At 42.1% G+C, this 19,859-nt stretch overlaps 1 protein-coding gene across 1 annotated transcript; it reads right to left on the bottom strand.

Moving 5' to 3' along the window:
• Positions 1-1,065: 1,065 nt before the first annotated feature.
• GINM1 (glycosylated integral membrane protein 1) lies at positions 1,066-17,392 on the bottom strand. Its single transcript, XM_028723643.2, has 8 exons — positions 17,213-17,392; positions 12,411-12,461; positions 11,747-11,843; positions 9,193-9,344; positions 5,233-5,389; positions 4,559-4,689; positions 2,382-2,545; positions 1,066-1,955 (listed from the first exon to the last, which is right to left on the bottom strand). Exons 1-8 carry the CDS (start codon positions 17,330-17,332, stop codon positions 1,853-1,855), a joined length of 975 nt encoding a protein of 324 aa, XP_028579476.2. The 5' UTR covers positions 17,333-17,392; the 3' UTR covers positions 1,066-1,852.
• Positions 17,393-19,859: the final 2,467 nt, after the last annotated feature.

Below are 19,859 nucleotides of genomic sequence, written 5' to 3' on the forward strand. Positions count from 1 at the left end.
ACATGAACCTGCCCTCATGCTGAGATGAGGGTCCTCCCGTTTCCAAAGGTAATGCAGGTAGCAGCTAGGATATGGGCTTTTTCAGTTGTTGCATCCTCCGTTATCTTTCTGGCACCAAGCAAATATTTTTTTTATTTCCCCAGGCCTTTTAGCTTTCATGTTATAAAGGCATTTATGTGCCATCTTTCAGCTGTAGAAAGAGCCCCCAAAGTAGCATTTGATCATTCAGCTGTACTCAGTGGTTTTGCTTGGCTGAAGGTAAGGCGTCCAGCAGCAGAATAAGGAGCAAAGCAACTTCCCTTCCTCTCTCCAAATCTGCTCTGGAAAGTCCCCAGCCCTCCAGACTAACTTAGGAGGGATGTGCAGGGGAGGAGATGCTGCTTCCCTCCCTTTCTGCTGACAGACTCCTTATGGTCAGCTGAGCAACACTCAACACAATCCTAAAGGTAAAGGTACCCCTGACCGTTAGGTCCAGTCACAGACGACTCTGCGGTTGCGTCCCTCATCTCGCTCTATTGGCCGAGGGAGACGGCATTTGTCCACAGACAGCTTCCAGATCATGTGGCCAGCATGACTAAGCTGCTTCTTGCGAACCAGAGCAGCACACGGAAACGCCATTTACCTTCCCGCCGGAGCGGTACCTATTTATCTACTTGCACTTCGTGCTTTCGAACTGCTAGGTTGGCAGGAACTGGGACCGAGCAACAGGAGCTCACCCCGTCGCGGGGATTCAAACCACCAACCTTCTGATTGGCAAGCCCTAGGCTCTGTGGTTTAGACCACAGCGCCACCCGCATCCCTTCAACACAGTCCTAAAGTTTTTTAAGTCTGTGATTGGGTCTTTTATCTGCTGCTGAGAATTTATTTTACATTGCTGCTTTCCTCGCCTCTAAGCAGTTAAATAAATCTGTGTTTTTGTTAGGCATCTTCGGAGCAGCAATGCTGAAGGGTAGTCTAGCAGCTCTATGAAATAAACCACCCCCTGTAAAATATACGAAACAAACCAGTTGTGCAAGGGTCGGGCCTTGCTGTCCTTGGTAGACATGAATGATACAAGGCCTCCAGTTTCTCTCAACAGATAAGGATTTATTGTAAAGCTGTGATCGTACAAATCTGTATGTAAAACAATTCTTAGTAAATCGGGATCTTGAAGACATTTTCTCTTGGGTAAGAGGCATTTATACTGTACTGCAACTTCAAGAAGTACAGGTTTACAAACACAACTTTTAGTGGGAAGAGGCCTTTTAAAAAAATGACTGAATAAAGTGCTTGTAATGTTAGATTGCCTTTCATGCACCAAAAAGCACTGCACCAATACTGAATTTGTTGTAAGAGCAGGATGAAAGCTATCTCTCGACCTCTCCCATAAGGCACGCTTAAGGACAGCAGGCCTAAATTAGCTTTCCTTTTCTCACAGGTGTGTACAATCCTGTCCATGCTGTTCCATGTTGCTGGGGTCTAATCACTTATTATTTTCATGGCTCTGTGGAGCTTAAGGCTGCAGTCTTAATTATGTTCACGTATCATTACTGAAATCTCAGGATGTTTCAAGGCAGCAGGTTATTTAGATTAGTGGGGCAGGTTCATGCAACCAGTGTAGTCGGAGGAGATGGGAAATTACTTCATAGAAGTTAGAACTTGCTGAAGTTCTCATGGAAGGAAACTGCCATTTCCCCCCCCTTCTGTCAATAACTTATTAAGGTGGTTGAAGTGGAGATGTAGTCTTTGGGGCCTCTTAAAACATTTTAAAACATTGATAGTTCATAGTCTGTATAGGAAAGGGCACACAATATATTAAGAATCAAGTGTCAAATACCGTGTCAACAAATTCATACAATTAAGGTGAATGTGTTTAAATACATTTTTCCTCTATATTATCTGTCTTCTCTGGAATATCTGGAAGTAAGCTGATCCCAACCACAGGGACGACACTGAGATCAACCTGAAGGACTCCCCTGAAAAAGAAGCAGGTAGTCATTAAAATCTAGACTTCAGAAATTCAAGGTTTTTCTTACCAGTTGTCATGCCCAGTTTAACAGTGTTATTTCAGCTTCAGAACTGAAAACTACAACAAAAAACAAGTTTACTTCAACAGATATGTAAGCATGGAAAGCTAAGACTGTTAAAAAGTTTGTCTTCTGCATTTATATTTATAGTGCCTATTAGGAAGAGCAACTGTTCAAAACAGCTGCACCTGAAATACAGAAGAATGGCTTTAAAAGGGTCAATATATTATAATATTTTAGGAGAGCTACATTTGTGGAACTGGACTATGCTCACTAGAATTTTAGCAGGGAAAGAAAACAGTAGTCAGAAATAAGCTCCTTTTTTCCTGAAGTAACAGTTTGCTTCTACAGAATGAAATGTAGAAAGGCATTTACCTGGGTTCACATGAGGGGCAAAACACTTTTAAGACTTTGATGATTAAAGCTGCTCCAACAACTCCAACAACAATGACCAACATTAGATCAAAGAACACTGGAAAGGACTGGAGCCAGAACCTGCAGAGCTCTTTTCTCAAGTATTCCACCCACTGGCACATCACCTGCAAATGCAACAATACTGCCAGTTAAATACCCATCACTGATGCCCTGATCCACTAAACACAGAAGGTGGTATATCTGTTTCAAGTCTCAGACCATAGATCCTCTTTGGAAGCCCAACTGCTCCAATTTAAATGATCTTTTTAGCTCTCAACCACTATTAATTTACTGATAAATAAACAGTGGGCTGACAGTAAAAGGTGGGCATGAGTCACTCTTAATAAAGCATCTTTCACATCCCGTTGAGAAATTAAGACTAGTGGGGGCAGATCAGACTGGTGGCTCTAGCCCTGCACTCTATCCAACAGTGGCCAGTTTAGAGGTCAAGTTTGCAAACACCGCATGACGGCAGCAGCTTTTTCCTCTTCTATGCCTTCAGCACATGATATATATGCTGAACCCACACAGATACTTAGATCTTAAGATAAGTGAACAAAAAGAAGATCATGGAAGGAAAGTTTCCCTTCCCCTCTCCCACCCCCACAGTTGCCTGAAGCTTCTCAAATTCCTTCTGTGCTTGCCTCATAAACTTACACTTGTTTCGGCCGATTTTGTTTTGTTTCCCTCCTTTGTTCAAAAAGGATACTAACTCGCCTTTGACAGCTTCCTTGACGTTGCTATTTAACCACACTGCCGTTCTCTTGGACTCGTTTGCACCTGTACATTTTTATCTGACTCTGTTATAGTTATTGGGTGATACTGGAACAGCTTTTGATCTAGCAGAGGGGTCTGTTTATATAAGAGAAGGAGAAGTCGTTTGTGCCAATTTACTACTTCTCTCTATAGCCCCGCCATGTCCGTCAAAAATCTGTTCCAGAGACTTGGGGAACCATTGGTGACAGTGTGGAAAATGGCTCTGGGGACTGCAGCAGTAAGCAGAATTTTTTTTAACTTCCTTTGTAACTAACCTCTCATTTTTAGACACTTCCTCTTCTGAAATTGAATGCCACGCTACTGCGCTTTCTGGGCAAGCTTACACTGATTATGAAATGCTGAATTTGAGGCACAAGTATTTATTAGATCTAGAAATTTGTCTTTTTGTTATGACCTGCTATTTACCCAAAGTGAGGATAATTTAAGTTGTCCATTATCACAATAGTTTCTCCTTTGGCTGCCTACCCGGCTTGTCTGTCTGAAAATCATCACCAGAGTTTTGGTCAGGAGCATAATAACATGTTCATAATATATTATTTTGGAGGCCTGGTATTTCTGTGACTGGATTTCTTCTTTTATGATTTTTAATTTATTGTATGTAATGTCCTCTTTGATGCAGACTAACACTACTCCAAGTGGGGCCTGTGGATTTTTATACCCAAGAGTAGGAAATAGATTATCACCATTAGGTTTCTGATATTTTAACTATGTTTTAAATATATGCTTTTCTTTAATTCCAGGAACTTTTAATTCACTTATCTTGGATCTGAAACTTCTAGAATTAGCATACAAATACCAATACATTTTAGCTCAAGGTATAGATGTCTTTTTTTGCACACGATTTTGACTATAATACATTTGGTTATTAGTTTGGTTTCATGTTTTCTTTTTCATGTTTAAATTAACTTTTCTCTTTTGTGTTCAGTTACAGGGCAAGAAACATTCAGCTCCTTGATGAACATCACATATGTTCAATCATCTTGTAGAGCAGGAGGAAGACCATGCTCCCAACCAGTAAGAGTTCAGCTGAATGTGTAAAAAAGACACTTGTGCTCTCATATCCCAGGAGGAAAGGAGCTGAAAACACACAAGCTTGGCCTCGGGCACTGTGAATTCTCATCTCTGAAAGGTTCATGTACGCCCAGCTCTTGGCCTTCCCTACCACTGGAGTTTTGGGTTGAAGTCCCTTCTGCAATCAGAATAACTCTATGATATTTTTCGGAAAGGGTAGGGAGCAGTTTCCTCTGTCCCAGCAGAACTCTGCCCTGCTGTTTTGTTGTCCCCCACATAATTTAGGCTCCTGGAATGTCTCACAAGCATGCCCCACCCTACAATAGTGGTGTAACAGTAACAGAAAAGACCTTATAAGAGGATGGAGGCTCTGTTCTGAGAGGAGTCTCTGGCAACTTGCCAGGCATTGTCTCTTCGTCCACCGTAGTTTCTACTTGTCTTAGAAGGTAGTGACTGGTTGTTTGTAGTGGGCTTTCAATATCTATTTTTTAAAATGAAAAGAAAGAGGTTAGCTTAACAAGTAGATGCTTCCCCAACTCCATAGATAATTCCAGGGGAAAGCAAGCAAGCAAAATAACAAAGTAATGCTACATTTTGAGAATATCCAAATATACTTGTGCATTTTGTTTCACAATACAACGTACTAAAAAGAATGACAAACAAACAAATTTGGCCTGCCTTTAAAATTGAGGAGTCAATTTCTGGCCATTTCCCATAAGACTCAAAAGACTTCTTAGCTGGCATTTGGCTGATTCACTAGTCTGGGGATTGTTTTATCATTATTTGCTGCTTTCATCTTACCAAGTTGTTCTTAAATGATGCACACCACTTAGAACATCGGGAAAGCAGCCTATAGACATTTTAAAATCAATCAACTTAAAATAGATTGGATGTTCTCCCTTTCGGTGTATGGATACTGAAAAGTAATACAGGAAAACTTAAATGAAAAGGCAAAAAATTATGACGACACTTTCTGTAATGAAGAAGCCAAACCGGTTTGTCAGAGATCAACATCACTGCATACCTTTTCCTGCAATGTTTGGAAGTGTGAACAAGATATCGTTGTCTCTGGGGATGGAATACAGCATGCTTTCCTTCAAAGGAACAGTGTAATTGGAGTGCCTAAGGACTCTTAAGTCCTTTACCAAGATGTCTATTTCAGTCACTTCATCTTGCTGAACCTGCAAAAGAGAAGGATAATTATTTATGAGCAATCCTCTTGAAACCGGAGCGGTAGGTGCTTTTTTGAAATGGTGAAAATAAAAAGGCAGATGTATAAAAGATAAACAGAATGCCAAGATGAAAAGTCTGTTTGATTTAGGAACAGAGGAAGCTGCCTTATACTGAGCCAGACCAATGGTCCACCTAGCTCAGTACTGTCAACACTGACCAGTAGCCACTCTTGAGGCAGGAGCCATTCCCAGCCCAAACTGGAGATGCTGGGGACTGAACCTCATACCTTTTCAAGCAATGTAGATGCTCTACCAGTGAACCATGGTTCTTCCTCGTTAAATAAAGATTCCACTCACTGTAGCCCTTTTTGGAGTCTCACTAAAGAGATATTAAGGTGAAGGGCAGAATGTGATATCGACTCTCTTCTAAAGAGCAACCCTGTTGAATTGTCTCTTTAAATTTGAAGGTTCATTATTGTTCCACAAGATGTGTATTTCTTTAAGGGCCAGAGCAAATAACGTGACCTAGTTTTACAGCTGTGAAGAAGTATAGCAGGTGCTGTTAAGTTGTGTTAATTAAGCTGTGTCAGCAATTGGGTATAGTATATAAAGAGCAGCACCTAGCTCTCTCAGTACCCTGGTGGTTGGGTTGTGCTTATTGATATATTTAATGTAAAAGGAGTTTTTGTTTTTGTTATTAAAACCTAGCTAAAGTTATTTTGTGTTCCTTGTGATGTGTGGTCTCCCCAGCAAGCTTTCTGCAGCGCAACTAATCTGCAAATAGCCAACAAACCCATGCTCCTAATCTTTCATTAAAACATTACCAGGAAATGGGGCCTACCCACTACAACATAAACATGCTGAACATCTCTCTAGAATGAGGGCCAATGTGGGGAAGTATGAAAAAGCAGCAGTGTCATGTGGTATGGGAATGCTGTTTTGTTTTAAAGTAATTGAAGAAGAGAATCGCGAATAATTCTGTGCCAAATGTTAATTCCTGTATGAGCTGTCAGTTTCATCTGATGATCTCAATGCTAGTATTTCATGCATCTGGCTAATAGAACTATCCACAGAACAGCATCTGTTAGCTGTGGCCTAACTGATGAAGAAAGGAGCTGCCTCTGTTTGACTGGATGGGAGGGAATGAATGAATGGCTTGCTCCTTCCCCCTCCCTTCCAAACGATGCTCCCATACTTGGACATGACTGACCATGAACACATCAATTCCTGGAAAGTTCTGCCTCCTGAGTTCCAAAATCTTGGGATTGAAGGAAGCTGCCCCCTCATTCTAATCCAAACACGGGACCCTCTACCACCACAACTGCACTCAGATAAGGAAGGAATACCCCACAGACTTAAATAATGGCACTGTTTTATTTTCAGTTCTGTGAATATATAGTATAAGTTGCCTTATACCGAGTCAGATTCTTTTGTCCATCCAGCTCAGTATTGTTCACAGCTATCATGGTGCCCATCAGATGTTTTTGGGCTCCAGCATGGCCAGTGGTCAGGAAAGTTGGAAGTTATAGTCCATGGCATATGGAGAGTGGCATGTTAACTGCTCGGTCATCACTGACTGCAAGCAGCTCTTCAGAGGAAGCAGCTCCGGCCTACCTGGACTGCACCCATCTCCCTAAAAGGTTTCTGCCTCTGTGTGGATTTGAACCAGTAACATCCTGAGCTTTTCTATGGTTATGTTAACTAACATACAGCCCCACAAAGTTCCCTTTTCTGATCATTCATAACAATGAAGTTGCCCTTTCAGTTGCCACCAAGTGTTGGGCTGATTTTCACAGGGGCTTTTTACCAAGGACTCAAGGTGTTTCCCCTCCTCCCAAGTTGTCACTATAAAGGTGTAGGATTTTTGTTCTAATATGCCGCATTCTGAACTCAATGCAGAATAGAATTTACAAAAGTCCATGGGGATAAAAATGAAACAGGCATCTTGTGAATCACATCGCCTGGAATAGTATGGTAATGAGAAATCTTTAATAAATGATGTGTAAACTCTACCAAGTGCTTAACTGGAAGTAAATGACTCTGAATCAGTAGAACTTGTTTCCAAAGTGTCTGTTGCTGTTATTTCAGCTTCAGTAATTGTACTTAATATCCTGACTGGTTCTCCCTTAAAAGGGAAGAGAAAGAGCAGGCATATGTATTTTGAAGTATTTTTACCCTACTCTTCAGCTGAAAAAAGGCATTTAAACTAATGGCTGCATTTATCACACTCAGAAATAAGCAGCAGACTGAGTGTAGTGCATAAAACAATGGGAGTGCTAAAAATAACACAACACAGACTCACTGGACAACAATTCCCCATTATGCATAGAATGCAACTGGATGGGGAAAGTTCTCTCATGCTGGAATTCAGAAAACGAAACTTTCTAAACAAATCACCAATCTATTAACTCTTTAGCAGGAGATGGGATGCCATGAGTGCTCACTGAATAAGTCTTGGTACCAAAATTAGAGCACCTTCATATATTAATTACAGAACTGGTTTGTTTATTTTCCTGTCCTTTTGTCACTAGTAATTCAGATCATACTACCTGATGCCAACACTGACATGATGAGCTGTGAAGGGGGAATCCAATCTGACTGTAATGTGCTAAACCCTAACAATTTAGAGACATGTCAATGAAGAGGAATGTAGCAGGATGCCGTTTGTTGATGTAAGTTTTATCGTTCAGCCCTCTGCCAGGCTTTCAGGTGCCCAAGCTGGAATGCTGACATGATCAAGAATTACATATCCACACTGACACTTCTGTTGAAATTTAGACTTGAGCATTGAACAGTGGAGTTGAAGCAAACAAATTCCTAGTAGTTCACTTCATACTTAGTTCATTTCACATTTCTGAGCATATGGCATAAAACAATTAGAGCACTAAACACAATACAACACAGAATTACTGAAAACAGTACTGTACTGTACACAGTGGCACACAATAGTCAACTGGGTGTGGCAAGTTATCTCATGCTGAAAACTTAAAAACACCATACATTTTAAGCAAATCACCAGGCTACCAGAACTATTTGAGAGGAAGAGTTTTGTCACTTCTATAGAACTCAGAACTTGTTTTCTTCGAAAGCCCTGTTACTAAATGTGTGTGGCAAAAAAGAAAGAGAGATTCTCTTTTGACAGTTTCTTGATTAGAATCATTAATTTCTGCAGTACAGGAGTGGATTTTACAATAAGATCAGACTACAGTTGAAAACAGCTATGTACTAGAAATTCTGTTAACAGGTATTAGGTCAATATCATTACGTGACAGCAGCAGGGCTGGTTTTCCAATGGGTCCCAGTCTAGATGAGCCCTGTCTTCTCCCTGTCCCTGGAAAGCCCTGTTTGGTGGTGATATACAGTATATATTGCTGTGGTGTTATGGTTTCTTTTTAAATCCTATTTGTTTTGTGGTTTTTAGTTCTTTTACTTACGTATATTTTAAGAGATATTTATTGTTGCTTATGTTACTCAAAATGTGGGGTGATTGTTGCTGCTGCTGCTGCTGTTTAGTTTTAAATGTGGAAATTTTATCACATTTTATCACATTTTTTTTAGATTGATTCCTTTAGTAAACAGCTTCGATGTTTTTGTTTAAACACGGAGCAGAATATACTTAAAGTAAATAAATAATGTACTTGGGGTCCACTGCCCAAAGAGGACATATAGTAGCATAAACATCGGACACCGTTATGATATGGTGGCCCAGGGTATATCATACAACTAAATTACCCATTCACGGTGGAAGAAAGTGCTCCAATGAATTTAAAAACTGGCCAACAAATACAATAATTTAAAGTGGTATGACTTACCCGCTTTTCATCAATTTCTGTCACTTCCTCTTGAACGACAATCAATCGCAAGTTGGATCGGGATGCCATCGGCCATTCGTGGACCATAATGCGAACGCTGACAATTCCTAATCGCTCCTCTTCCTGTAGTGTTTCAGAGTTACTATTCTCCACTATCAATGAAGAACTGTGTGTCATATAGTGGTTATATAGAGAGATATGATCTCTAAAAACAAGGTACACATAAATGGGTGATCGGTGCATTGCAGATTAGATTTGACTCCTCACTGCACGGGAACAGAACTGCTTGCTGGATTCAAGGCAGCTTTCAAAAGAAGTGGTCATGGGCCAAGAGAGAACAAAGGTTTTCCTGAATGCAAACAAGAATACTTTTTATCATCTGTGTATTGGTTTTCCTAGAGATCAAGTGGAAACACAAGAAGCCTCCTTCATTTCATAGGGTTCCCAAGAACTGATTTCAGTACTGCATTCCCACTAAAGCTGGGGCTTGTGAAAATTGGTGGCAGAGAAAGGGGAGCAGGAATAGTGTTCAGATAAGTGCACACAGCACATGTCTAGGTAAAGGTAAAAAGGTAAAGTACCCCTGGACGGTTAAGTCCAGTCCAAGATGACTATGGGGTTGCGGCGCTCATCCCGCTTTCAGGCCAAGGGAGCTGGTGTTTGTCCATGGACAGCTTTCCTGGTCATGTGGCCAGCATGACTAAACCGCTTCTGGTGCAACAGGACACCGTGACGGAAACCAGAGCGCACGGAAATGCCGTTTACCTTCCAGCCACAGCGGTACCTATTTATCTACTTGCACTGGTGTGCTTTCGAACTGCTAGGTTGGCAGGAGCTGGGGCAGAGCAACAGGAGCTCACCCCATCATGGGGATTCAAACTACTGACCTTCTGATCGGCAAGCCCAAGAGTCTCAGTGGTTTAGACCACAGCGCCACCCGCGTGTACCATGTCTACCAAGACCAATCTCCCCACGACTTTTTGGCACAAAAATGAAGGAAAGCAAATGATAGGACACTTGCTTCCATTCAATCATCCAAACTTCCTGCCCCAGGGGCAAGTACGATATCCTTGCTCCTATGGACATTTCTGCCATGGAAGGAGCAGCTGTCTTGCTGGCTTTGCACATGCATGCGTCCAACCCTGTTGGTAATATGTAGGCAGTTTTTATCCACAATACACAAGTCAAATCAGTCTTTGGAGTTTAAGACAAAAAAAATAAGGGCTTGTTCCAACTATCACTATTTTCTTCTGCAAGGATTGGGGTATTTAGTGTCAGTTGAGACCCCCTCCTACCCTGACCTCCCTCCATTAAGGCAAAGTGGATTTCTGAATGCATTGTGGGAAGTAATAACATGCACTCTTATTATACAACCCCAGAACTATTTTATATTCTTATCTTGGAAATTTAACAGAAACTCAAAGGCAAGGCTTACAGAACCAACAGCAATTAGATTTTATATTAAATCAATACAAATTTGTATTGTGACGGTTTGAGAGTTGACTGCATCTGAGTAAAGAACAGTGAGAGCTCATTTCTAAATATGTTTATTGAGACATATGCCCTGCTCAGTTCAAGAGAACTTACTTCCTTACTTACTTACTTAGAAGATCTATACTAATTTTTTAAAGCATAGGAGCACTTTTGCTGCATCCAAACCATGATGAGCCACTGCCTGGTCTCCTTAAAGGAAACCATGTTTAGTTATTAATGCATAATGTTTTAGGCTTTCAAAAGCCAATGCTTAAAACACATTAGCATGCCCTTAGTGCAAGAGCTGATCATAAAGGGTAGATGATCTCAGAACTTAACCTTGAGACCACCCATAACCAGTGCATCAAGAGACTACTCTGTGCATAAAATGTTCTTCCATGGAAAGTAATTGCTTTAGCTTCATTCATTATGTAAAACGTTGCCTGTATACCCAAATCAGGATGTTTCTGTCCAGGACAAAGCAGATTGGGAGGGGGTGGGGAAAGAGTATTTCCATTTTCAATAACTACATTATAAAAATTACTGGGAAATCTTTTCAATCAAACTTCTAGTTCTAGCAGAGATTGAACTTCAACTAAGAAAGTCTACAGGAGAAGAAAGTGTTTTGAAAAGATTATCTGAAAGACTCCCCCAGCATTCTATTATTATTCTTTCTTTTACAAAACTGTATCTGGATATATGCCAGTTTAAGTAAGGAGACAGACAGGACTTATCAGGGTGGAGTCACATCCTTGCATTTATACTGCCTAGTCTACGGCACAAATTCTTTGCCTTTAACAAATAAATTAACTGAACAGGAACTTCGCTAACTGTTCCAGAAAGGGAAGGTTTGAACTCATTATTTTTTATGGGCAGAATATATGAGCACTGTGGATGAGAAATAGGGAGGGCACTCCATTTCATATTTTTTCTATTTTAAATATACCTTAACAGTGGAGATTTATTTTTAACAGTACAGATGCGTATATAGTATAGTGTTACTTATTTATTATACCATTATTCATGAGTGGTGAACTGCATGGAAGCACACAGCACAGGTAAGGAATTAAACAATACTTACATATTAAAGTCTGACATTTAATCCGAGCAACTCCACTCTTCAGCGGAAAGTCATTTACATACACCTGACCATTTACATAGGTAATATTAAGGATGACCTAAAGAAAATAACAGAATCAAACATGTTAAATGTCCACATTTTGTAATACAAGGTCAAGCACAATTGTTAAGATTATTTGATCTAAATAATCATTTTAGCAATTACCAGAATTCAGACATTAAGAAGTTAAGGCTGCAATCATGGAACTGACATTCAACTGGTTATGGGATGCAGCTGGCACCAGAGGTCCCCCAGTACATGTTTGGAAAGCTCTGCAGGTGTAGATGTTTTGCTGGTGGTAGGGGTCAAAATGGAGTGAGCGAGGCTGAGGATCCACAGGATTCTGCATCCTCTCACCTCCGTATTCCCTGGAGACACCCCAAAATGCTTTGCAAAGCTACACCAGCCATTCAGTAGGCACAAGCAATTCCCACTGATCACAATAATCTTTTAGGGGAGTGAAACAAGAAGTCACATGGTGCCATCACTTGCTACCATCAACGGTACCTTCTACTCTGTATCTATCAGATTAGTTAGACCCTAAATACATGCTTGATTTCCACTGACTGATCACAATCACAAGATAAAAGGCTAAGCTAAAGCAAGTACAGGAAGTCTGACATACCTGCCCATCCCTGTTGTTTTCCAGCATTGTAACTTTAATCTTGATGCTTTCCTGCAAGTGTGAGAGAAGGAGGAAGAGGTTTCAAAGAAAGAAACATGTTACAGATTCCTCAATATGGCAACAACTAGGTAGCTGGTTCTATTTCCAGTTCCAAAACCCTTTCCAATACCAGTTTTAATCTATCCGTGTTTCCTATATATTCAAAAAGTAGAGTATAATTTTATAAAAACTAGATAACAGACCTTTAGATTATGAAGAACTGAATACAACCAAGTTTTCAAAAGCTGTGAGATCTAGCAGTCAGTTGATCATGGTGTGGTTGGTAAAAAAAAGTATAATCTGATGAACAGGCACCAAGTTACTTCCACTTTTTGCAGTTTATCCTGATCTGTGCCCCAGATATTGAGTAATAATAAACATTGCATTCTACAATGCACAACAGGTTCTCATCTGAGTTGCTGGAATAGGTTTTTTTTTTTTTTTAAGGGACCCCTGACCATTAGGTCCAGTCGTGACCGACTCTGGGGTTGCGGTGCTCATCTCGCTTTAGTGGCTGAGGGAGCCGGCGTACAGCTTCCGGGTCATGTGGCCAGCATGACTAAGCCGCTTCTGGCGAACCAGAGCAGCGCACTGAAACGCCGTTTACCTTCCCGCCGGAGCGGTACCTGTTTATCTACTTGCACTTTGATGTGCTTTCGAACTGCTAGGTGGGCAGGAGCAGGGACCAAGCAACGGGAGCTCACCCCGTCGCGGGGATTTGAACCACCAACCTTCTGATTGGCAAGTCCTAGGCTCTGTGGTTTAACCCACAGCGCTGGAATAGGTATTACACCAGTTGTATTCCATATCCAGGTTTTCCTATATTAAAACAACTGTCAAAATGATAGTATATTAACTATATCCTTATTTGTTGTATGTTCACATTATCCTTTAGCTCATGTGTGAGGAACTTTTGGCTCTCCAGATGTTGCAGTGCTACATCTCCCACCATCCCTAGCCATTGGCCATGATTGCTGGGGCTAACAAGCCAAAGGTTCTCCACACCTGCTTTATATTTTAATTAAAAAAATTAAGGCAACCAACTGCTTATAAGCTATATTTATATGAGAACACAGTGCATGAGAGTGCCATGAATAGAGAGCACGTGCCACACTGTGACAAATGTCTAACTTATCAAAAGTTTAACCAATACTTTACTTCTGCTCTCTGCCTTACGATTCAATTAGCACCAGAGATGGAATCCAAATTACTGCTGGCATTTATATTTTCAGGAAAACAAAATAAAAAGCTCTTGGGGTGGTTTGCAGCTAGCAAACCTAAGTTTGCATAACCTCTCTGGAACTCCTTCATTTATTTATTGTTTATTTGTTTATTTGCATTTATGTCCTATCTTTCCTCCAAGACGCTTAGGAAAATGTGCATGATTTCCTAACCACCAAGAAGAGCTGGGCGGAGTCCATGCCGTGATACTGGTTTCTTAATTTTTGACCTGGCAATTTATCACAAATCATGGGGGGGGGGGGGGTGCGTGTGTGCCCTATGCAAAAATCACAATGTGGGGGAAACCATGAAGCCAGCCAATGCCTCTACATAGCTCCATCCTTATTTCAGACATTGTGATATATTGGTATATTGTGATGTTGAAAACCAGATATCACCCAGCCCTACCACCAAGCTCACTTATCCTTACAATAATTCACTGAGGTACAGCAGTTTCAATGAACCATCTTAGGTCTGAATTTTACCAAATGTATACTAGCCTGCATATGTGCTTCAGCTGATGGTATGCTGGCTTTGTATGTATAACCTGGTTTATATTTCCTTTAACTGTCACCCCGCCCAGCACTCTTTCCCCTCCCCTCCTTTTATGCTGGCACATATTGTGAATGTTGTGATAAAAGTTTAAATAATAAAAAGTACAAATCAATAAAAAACAGTACTTTTCACATTATATTATTTTCACACACACACTACACATCTCTTGGGTGTCCCAGCATTTTTTGCCCTGCCAAATACACACACTGCATGACTGGGTAGAGTATTTCTTGGGTGCACTTAATGACCCTTCAGTTCAAAACTCTCTATTCCGCAAAATTATGACAAAAAGGCCAGAGTTCACAATGTTCCCTTTGTGACAAATGCAAAGAATGACTAATTTCGACAGAGCAAAGCGGGGGGGGGGGGGGGAGTCAACTGTGGAGCATATTCTACGTAGTTTAGAAAAATTTCAAGAAATTGTGCAATAGTGGTCATGTAGGAGGATTGCACCATAAGCAAATGACTGAACAGACATTTTATTATTTTGCCTTTCAATATCTTTCTTTCTTAGTCCTTTCCTCTAACAATTTTTCAAGAAGATATATTTCTAAAATAATTGTATTCTGAAGGTAAACTTCTACCAGCAGGTTCTAGTGGTGCAATAAGCCTTTCTGGAGGCTTTAAAATATAAGATGTAAAGATTACATGTTAAGGGTGAAAATGAGAATTATTTGGGGAAGAGGGAGGTAGGGAAGTAGTAAAACAACTGAAGGAAGATCATTCCAGATTCATGGAATGAAAACTAGCAGTGTTTTGCCTGAAGGACAGAACCTCTGACCAATTTCCTCTTAGATATTCTCCTGTTGATTTTATAGTTCCTAGGAATCACTGAGATAGCTATAGAGGAAAACAAATAACAAAAGAACCTCAAAAATACTTCTTTTTGGCAGTCCAGACCCTTAGCAAGTCATGAACACCTGTACTGATCAAAATCTTTTTACCCTTATGTTTATGCAAGCAGCATCTACTTCTTAGGGGTTATTAAGAAATAAGTGCATTCTTTATATCAAAGTTTTATGATGTGTCAACTATTCCTTTGCTCTTTGTGCATTAGGTACCACAAAGACACAGAGGGTGATTCTCGCATTTCCCACTATTTCTTGCAAGTAGCCATCACCTTAGTAGTGAAGAGAATCACTACCGGAAGAGTAAATATGCACCACTCTTATAAAGAAGAGTCCCCAGACTCTTGCACCTTCCTTTTCTAAAATAAAAAATGCTTTCAAAAAGCAAAGTTATTGACTTTTCTAGTACAGAATATTCATGTGAAACTTCAGTTCATTCATAAACGATATAAAAAACATAGAGTGAATGTGTGTCTTATAAATGCTCACTTGAGGTATTTACTTTGCTAGGTAAAGGTAAAGGTACCCCTGCCCGTACGGGCCAGTCTTGCCAGACTCTAGGGTTGTGCGCTCATCTCACTCTATAGGCCGGGAGCCAGCGCTGTCCGCAGACACTTCCGGGTCACGCGGCCAGCGTGACATCGCTGCATCTGGCGAGCCAGCGCAGCACACGGAACGCCGTTTACCTTCCCGCTGGTAAAGGTAAAGGTACCCCTGCCCATACGGGCCAGTCTTGCCAGACTCTAGGGTTGTGCGCTCAACTCACTCTATAGGCCGGGAGCCAGCGCTGTCCGCAGACACTTCCGGGTCACGTGGCCAGCGTGACAAGCTGCATCTGGCGAGCCAGCGCAGCACACGGAACGCCGTTTACCTTCCCGCTGGTAAGCGGTCCCTATTTATCTACTTGCACCTGGGGTGCTTTCGAACTGCTAGGTTGGCAGGCGCTGGGACCGAACAACGGGAGCGCACCCCGCCGTGGGGATTTGAACCGCCGACCTTTCGATCGGCAAGCCCTAGGCGCTAAGGCTTTTACCCACAGCGCCACCCACGTCCCTTTACTTTGCTAGTTCTTCATAAAGTGGATCTTTCCATATACTACTCCATCACACTGAAAACCAGGGATAAAGTTAATCCAAATCTAATCATTGCTTGTTCAAATGTTTGTGATGGAGATTTTGGGTTAGCTCTCTTAGCAATTAGCTAGCTATCAGAAGTTGAATGAAGTAGCATCTTAAGTGCTTGAAAAGGACACTGTACCAAAACCACTCCTGTGCTTCAAGCTAACACAGCTATAACATGTGATTAACTTAAAGAAACTACTAGTAACACCCACAAATCACAGGATTTGTAACACCTACAAATCACTTAAACATTCCTCTTTATTTTCCACTCAAAAGCAATTTGTTTTTGTTGGATAGCTTATCATTAAAGGCTTCCGCACAGAAACAGTTGAGAATATCATGCTCTTCTCTCAACGCAGACCACATGCATTAAAGAAAGCACTCAATCCCAAAGTTCAAACCAGACAAATAAAATCTAATCTTGGTGTTACCTAGCCCAATGGACATCCTGTATTCTCACCGCATATCCATTCGGTCCCTTGCATATGCCTGTGTGCATATATAGCAAGCACGCAGCTGAAGTACTTCATACCAACATCCAAGCCACACAAGGCCTGATGCCACATCTTATGCAATTCTGCATACATATTAATATACAAATCGCTCCTTCACGGGGCTGAGGTGGGGGAGGAAGAACCCCCCCCAAACACCTTCAAAGTGTACAAGCCTGAGCATTTCACACAGGTGGGCACTAGGGCACCATTTCGGGATGTCCACACGAAGCTCTTGCACGTCACACTCAGTCTTGCACACTCCCACGGCACCTTAGACAAGACAAACAATGCAACGCCGCCGCGCCTATCTACAGCAGCATGTCGCTTCCTTACTCCGAATTAAGGGGCAGATGAGCACGGAAGATTAGGGGCCAACCCACTGCATTTCTTGTTACTTGGTTTTATCGGACTCCTCCAAGGGGTCCACTTTGCTCGCCCCTCTTCCCCACTCCCTCCGCCTACTCTCCGTCCTGGTGCCGTCAGAATAAAGATGAGGCTGCCCGGAGACCCTTCCTCTCCCTTACCTGGCTATCGAGCTGGGAGAAAGCGGCTGTCGGCTCCGGGGCGGCCAGGCAGGAGGGCAGCAGCAGAAGGAGCCCCGGGAGCAGCCGCAGGAACTCGCGTGGCCCCAGCGCCGCCTCCATCTTGGGAGCCGGGAATTAAAACAAAGTGAAACATCAACAAAGCCAGAGGAGGCGGCAGGCGAAGCAGAGGCGGGGAGGAGTCCGGCAGGGGAGGGGAGAGGAGAGGAGGAGGAGGAGGAGACGGTAGCAGCAGCAACAACAACACAACAACCGGGAAAGATGCAGGATTAGGAGAGGTGCTGCTGAGGGCCGGAGAAAGGCCGTGTCAAAAAGGTTTCCCTTGGGAAAGGCTTAGGAGTTGGAGCCAAACAGCCCAGAGGAGATTTGCGCGGGGGAAAGAGCAACCTGTCTCAGATAAATTAGTCCTCCTACCTCAAATTAGCAGAGATGAGAATAGGCATGCAGGTTTAGTCAGCAATAAATCCCGTTTTATTCAGTGTGCACTGAAGGCTCCTCAGCATCCATCCCCTGATAATGCCCACCAGAGCATTATCTTTTTGTATATTACCATACAGAGTTTTCCCCCGCCTTCGAATATTATTTAGGTGGAGTTAAAAACAGCAGAAATGAATAATGCTAAAAACAAAACAGAAAGTTGAAACAAAGCAAAAGGCAGCATTTTTATTTGGAAAACAAAACAAAACAAATAAAACAGATAAAGTTTAAAAGCCTGGGAATTCAAAAAACGTTTTTCCTTGGCACCAGAAATAGATTAGTGTGGGCACCAGGCAAGCTTCTCTGGGCAGAGAATTGCAAAGTTGAAATGTCACCATGGGAAAGGCCATCTCTGTTGTAATTGCAGAGGAACCTGGAAGAGTAAACAATGCAGTGGCGACTAGCCATGATGGCTATTGCTCCCTGTCTAAGGTGAGAGGCAACGTGCTTCTGAATGCCAGCTGCTGGACACTGCAGGAGGGGAGAGTGCTCTTGCTCTAGTCCTTCTTGGGGATTTCCTGCAGGCATCTGGTTGGCCACTGTCAGAACAGGAGGCTGGACTAGATGGGCCCTTGGCCTGATCCAGTGGATGGCTCTTATGTTCTTAAGAGGCTGTGACGCTGCAATCCTGAGAGTGAACCCCAATGAACACACTTACCAATGCAATGGGTTAATGAGTTAGTTGTTATTCTAAAGGTGGGTATGGTTGCCTCTCTAAAAAGAGTGCAACACTTGGCTGTTTTGCCATTTCATGAGGGTCTAAAAAAGCACACTAAAAATCAGGTTTTTTGTTTTCAAAAATATTTACTATGAAGCAAAATGCGTGTTAGTCCATTTCACATGGACTAACTATCAGGACATGAATCAGCTTGCTGCATGATCCAAATTGCCTAATCCCATTGAAATCAATGTGCTGCATAAAGCCAGTCTATTAATGGGACGAAAGTACTGTAGTAATTAAAATCCAGGTGTGCCTGGAAAGAAGTTACTTTATCCCCACCCCACCCCGACAAAAAAGTGTTCATACCTGGGAATCTAAACTTGTCAAGAATAAAAACGTATTTTGAGAATTTGTGAATGTAATGCGGTTGATTCATCTGTGGATGGGATTGATGGCAATAACTCCTCCTAAACCACTTCGTTCTGTCAAATCAATTCCTACTGGGATCTCTTTCCATTTGTTTAGTGAATGATTTACAGTTGCTATGTTGAATGTTGATGGGGACATATTAATAATTACTTAGCCATTATTCCTTCATTGCTCAGTTTAACTCATGAGCATAGAACATAGCCAGTGGGGGGGCAGGGGGCAGCTGCACCCCCCTACATCAAGCACAGTAAAACAATAGAAATACTTAACAAACTGAACAATTACGTCGGTTCTTCCCCCACCCCGAAAAGTCCAGCCCCCCCCGTAACAAAAATCCTGGCTACGCCTATGGTTTAACTCCTGAATTTTTCTATGCCTGGTGGCTCAGAGGGAAGGAGCAATTGAAAGGGAAACAGCAAATTGCAGGTTCAGTGGTATTCTTGTGAAATATGTGTATGCCCTCCACAAAGCACAATTTACTGTTAGGTACAGGCAGCGCCCCCTCCCCAATTTATGCGCGTTCAGAGAGGTTTGTTTGGCTGCGGCGCTGCAGGCACTGCTTCCAGCTGCTGTAACCATAGAGATAGAGAGTTTAGTTAGAGTGATAGAGCAGTGAGACATAACATCCAGGCTCCTTCTAAAGCTGTTTAATTCCAGGAGAAAAAGTTAGAGCTGCCAATGGATTGCATTGGAGAAATTCCGAACAGTTGTGACTGGGCGAAAGGAAGGATTTATGTCATAGTGGTTTTTTAAAATGTGTTTTTGTGAGTTTAAAGCATTTGAAGCTTTGCCCCACCAATGCCAATGCAATTATACTATGGGGTCTGTAGTCTGTGGTGGAAAGCGACTTCCAGGAGCTCAATGAAAATCACCACTCTATCGCAGGTTAGAAGCAGTTCTCGGGTTGCACTCGCAGCCAAGGTCCGCGCAGGTAGTTCAAGCATCCCATGCTCGAGCGGATCCCCGGTCAGAACTGCAGGCAGAAGTTTCGCGCTGCTGTCACTTCCAGGCAGGTGCGCTGCGCCTTCACCACGCGAAGCACGACCTGCCTCGCCGGAAAGA

This window comes from Podarcis muralis, chromosome 3 (genome assembly GCF_964188315.1).
Source record: "Podarcis muralis chromosome 3, rPodMur119.hap1.1, whole genome shotgun sequence".
Taxonomy (NCBI): Eukaryota; Metazoa; Chordata; class Lepidosauria; order Squamata; family Lacertidae; genus Podarcis; species Podarcis muralis.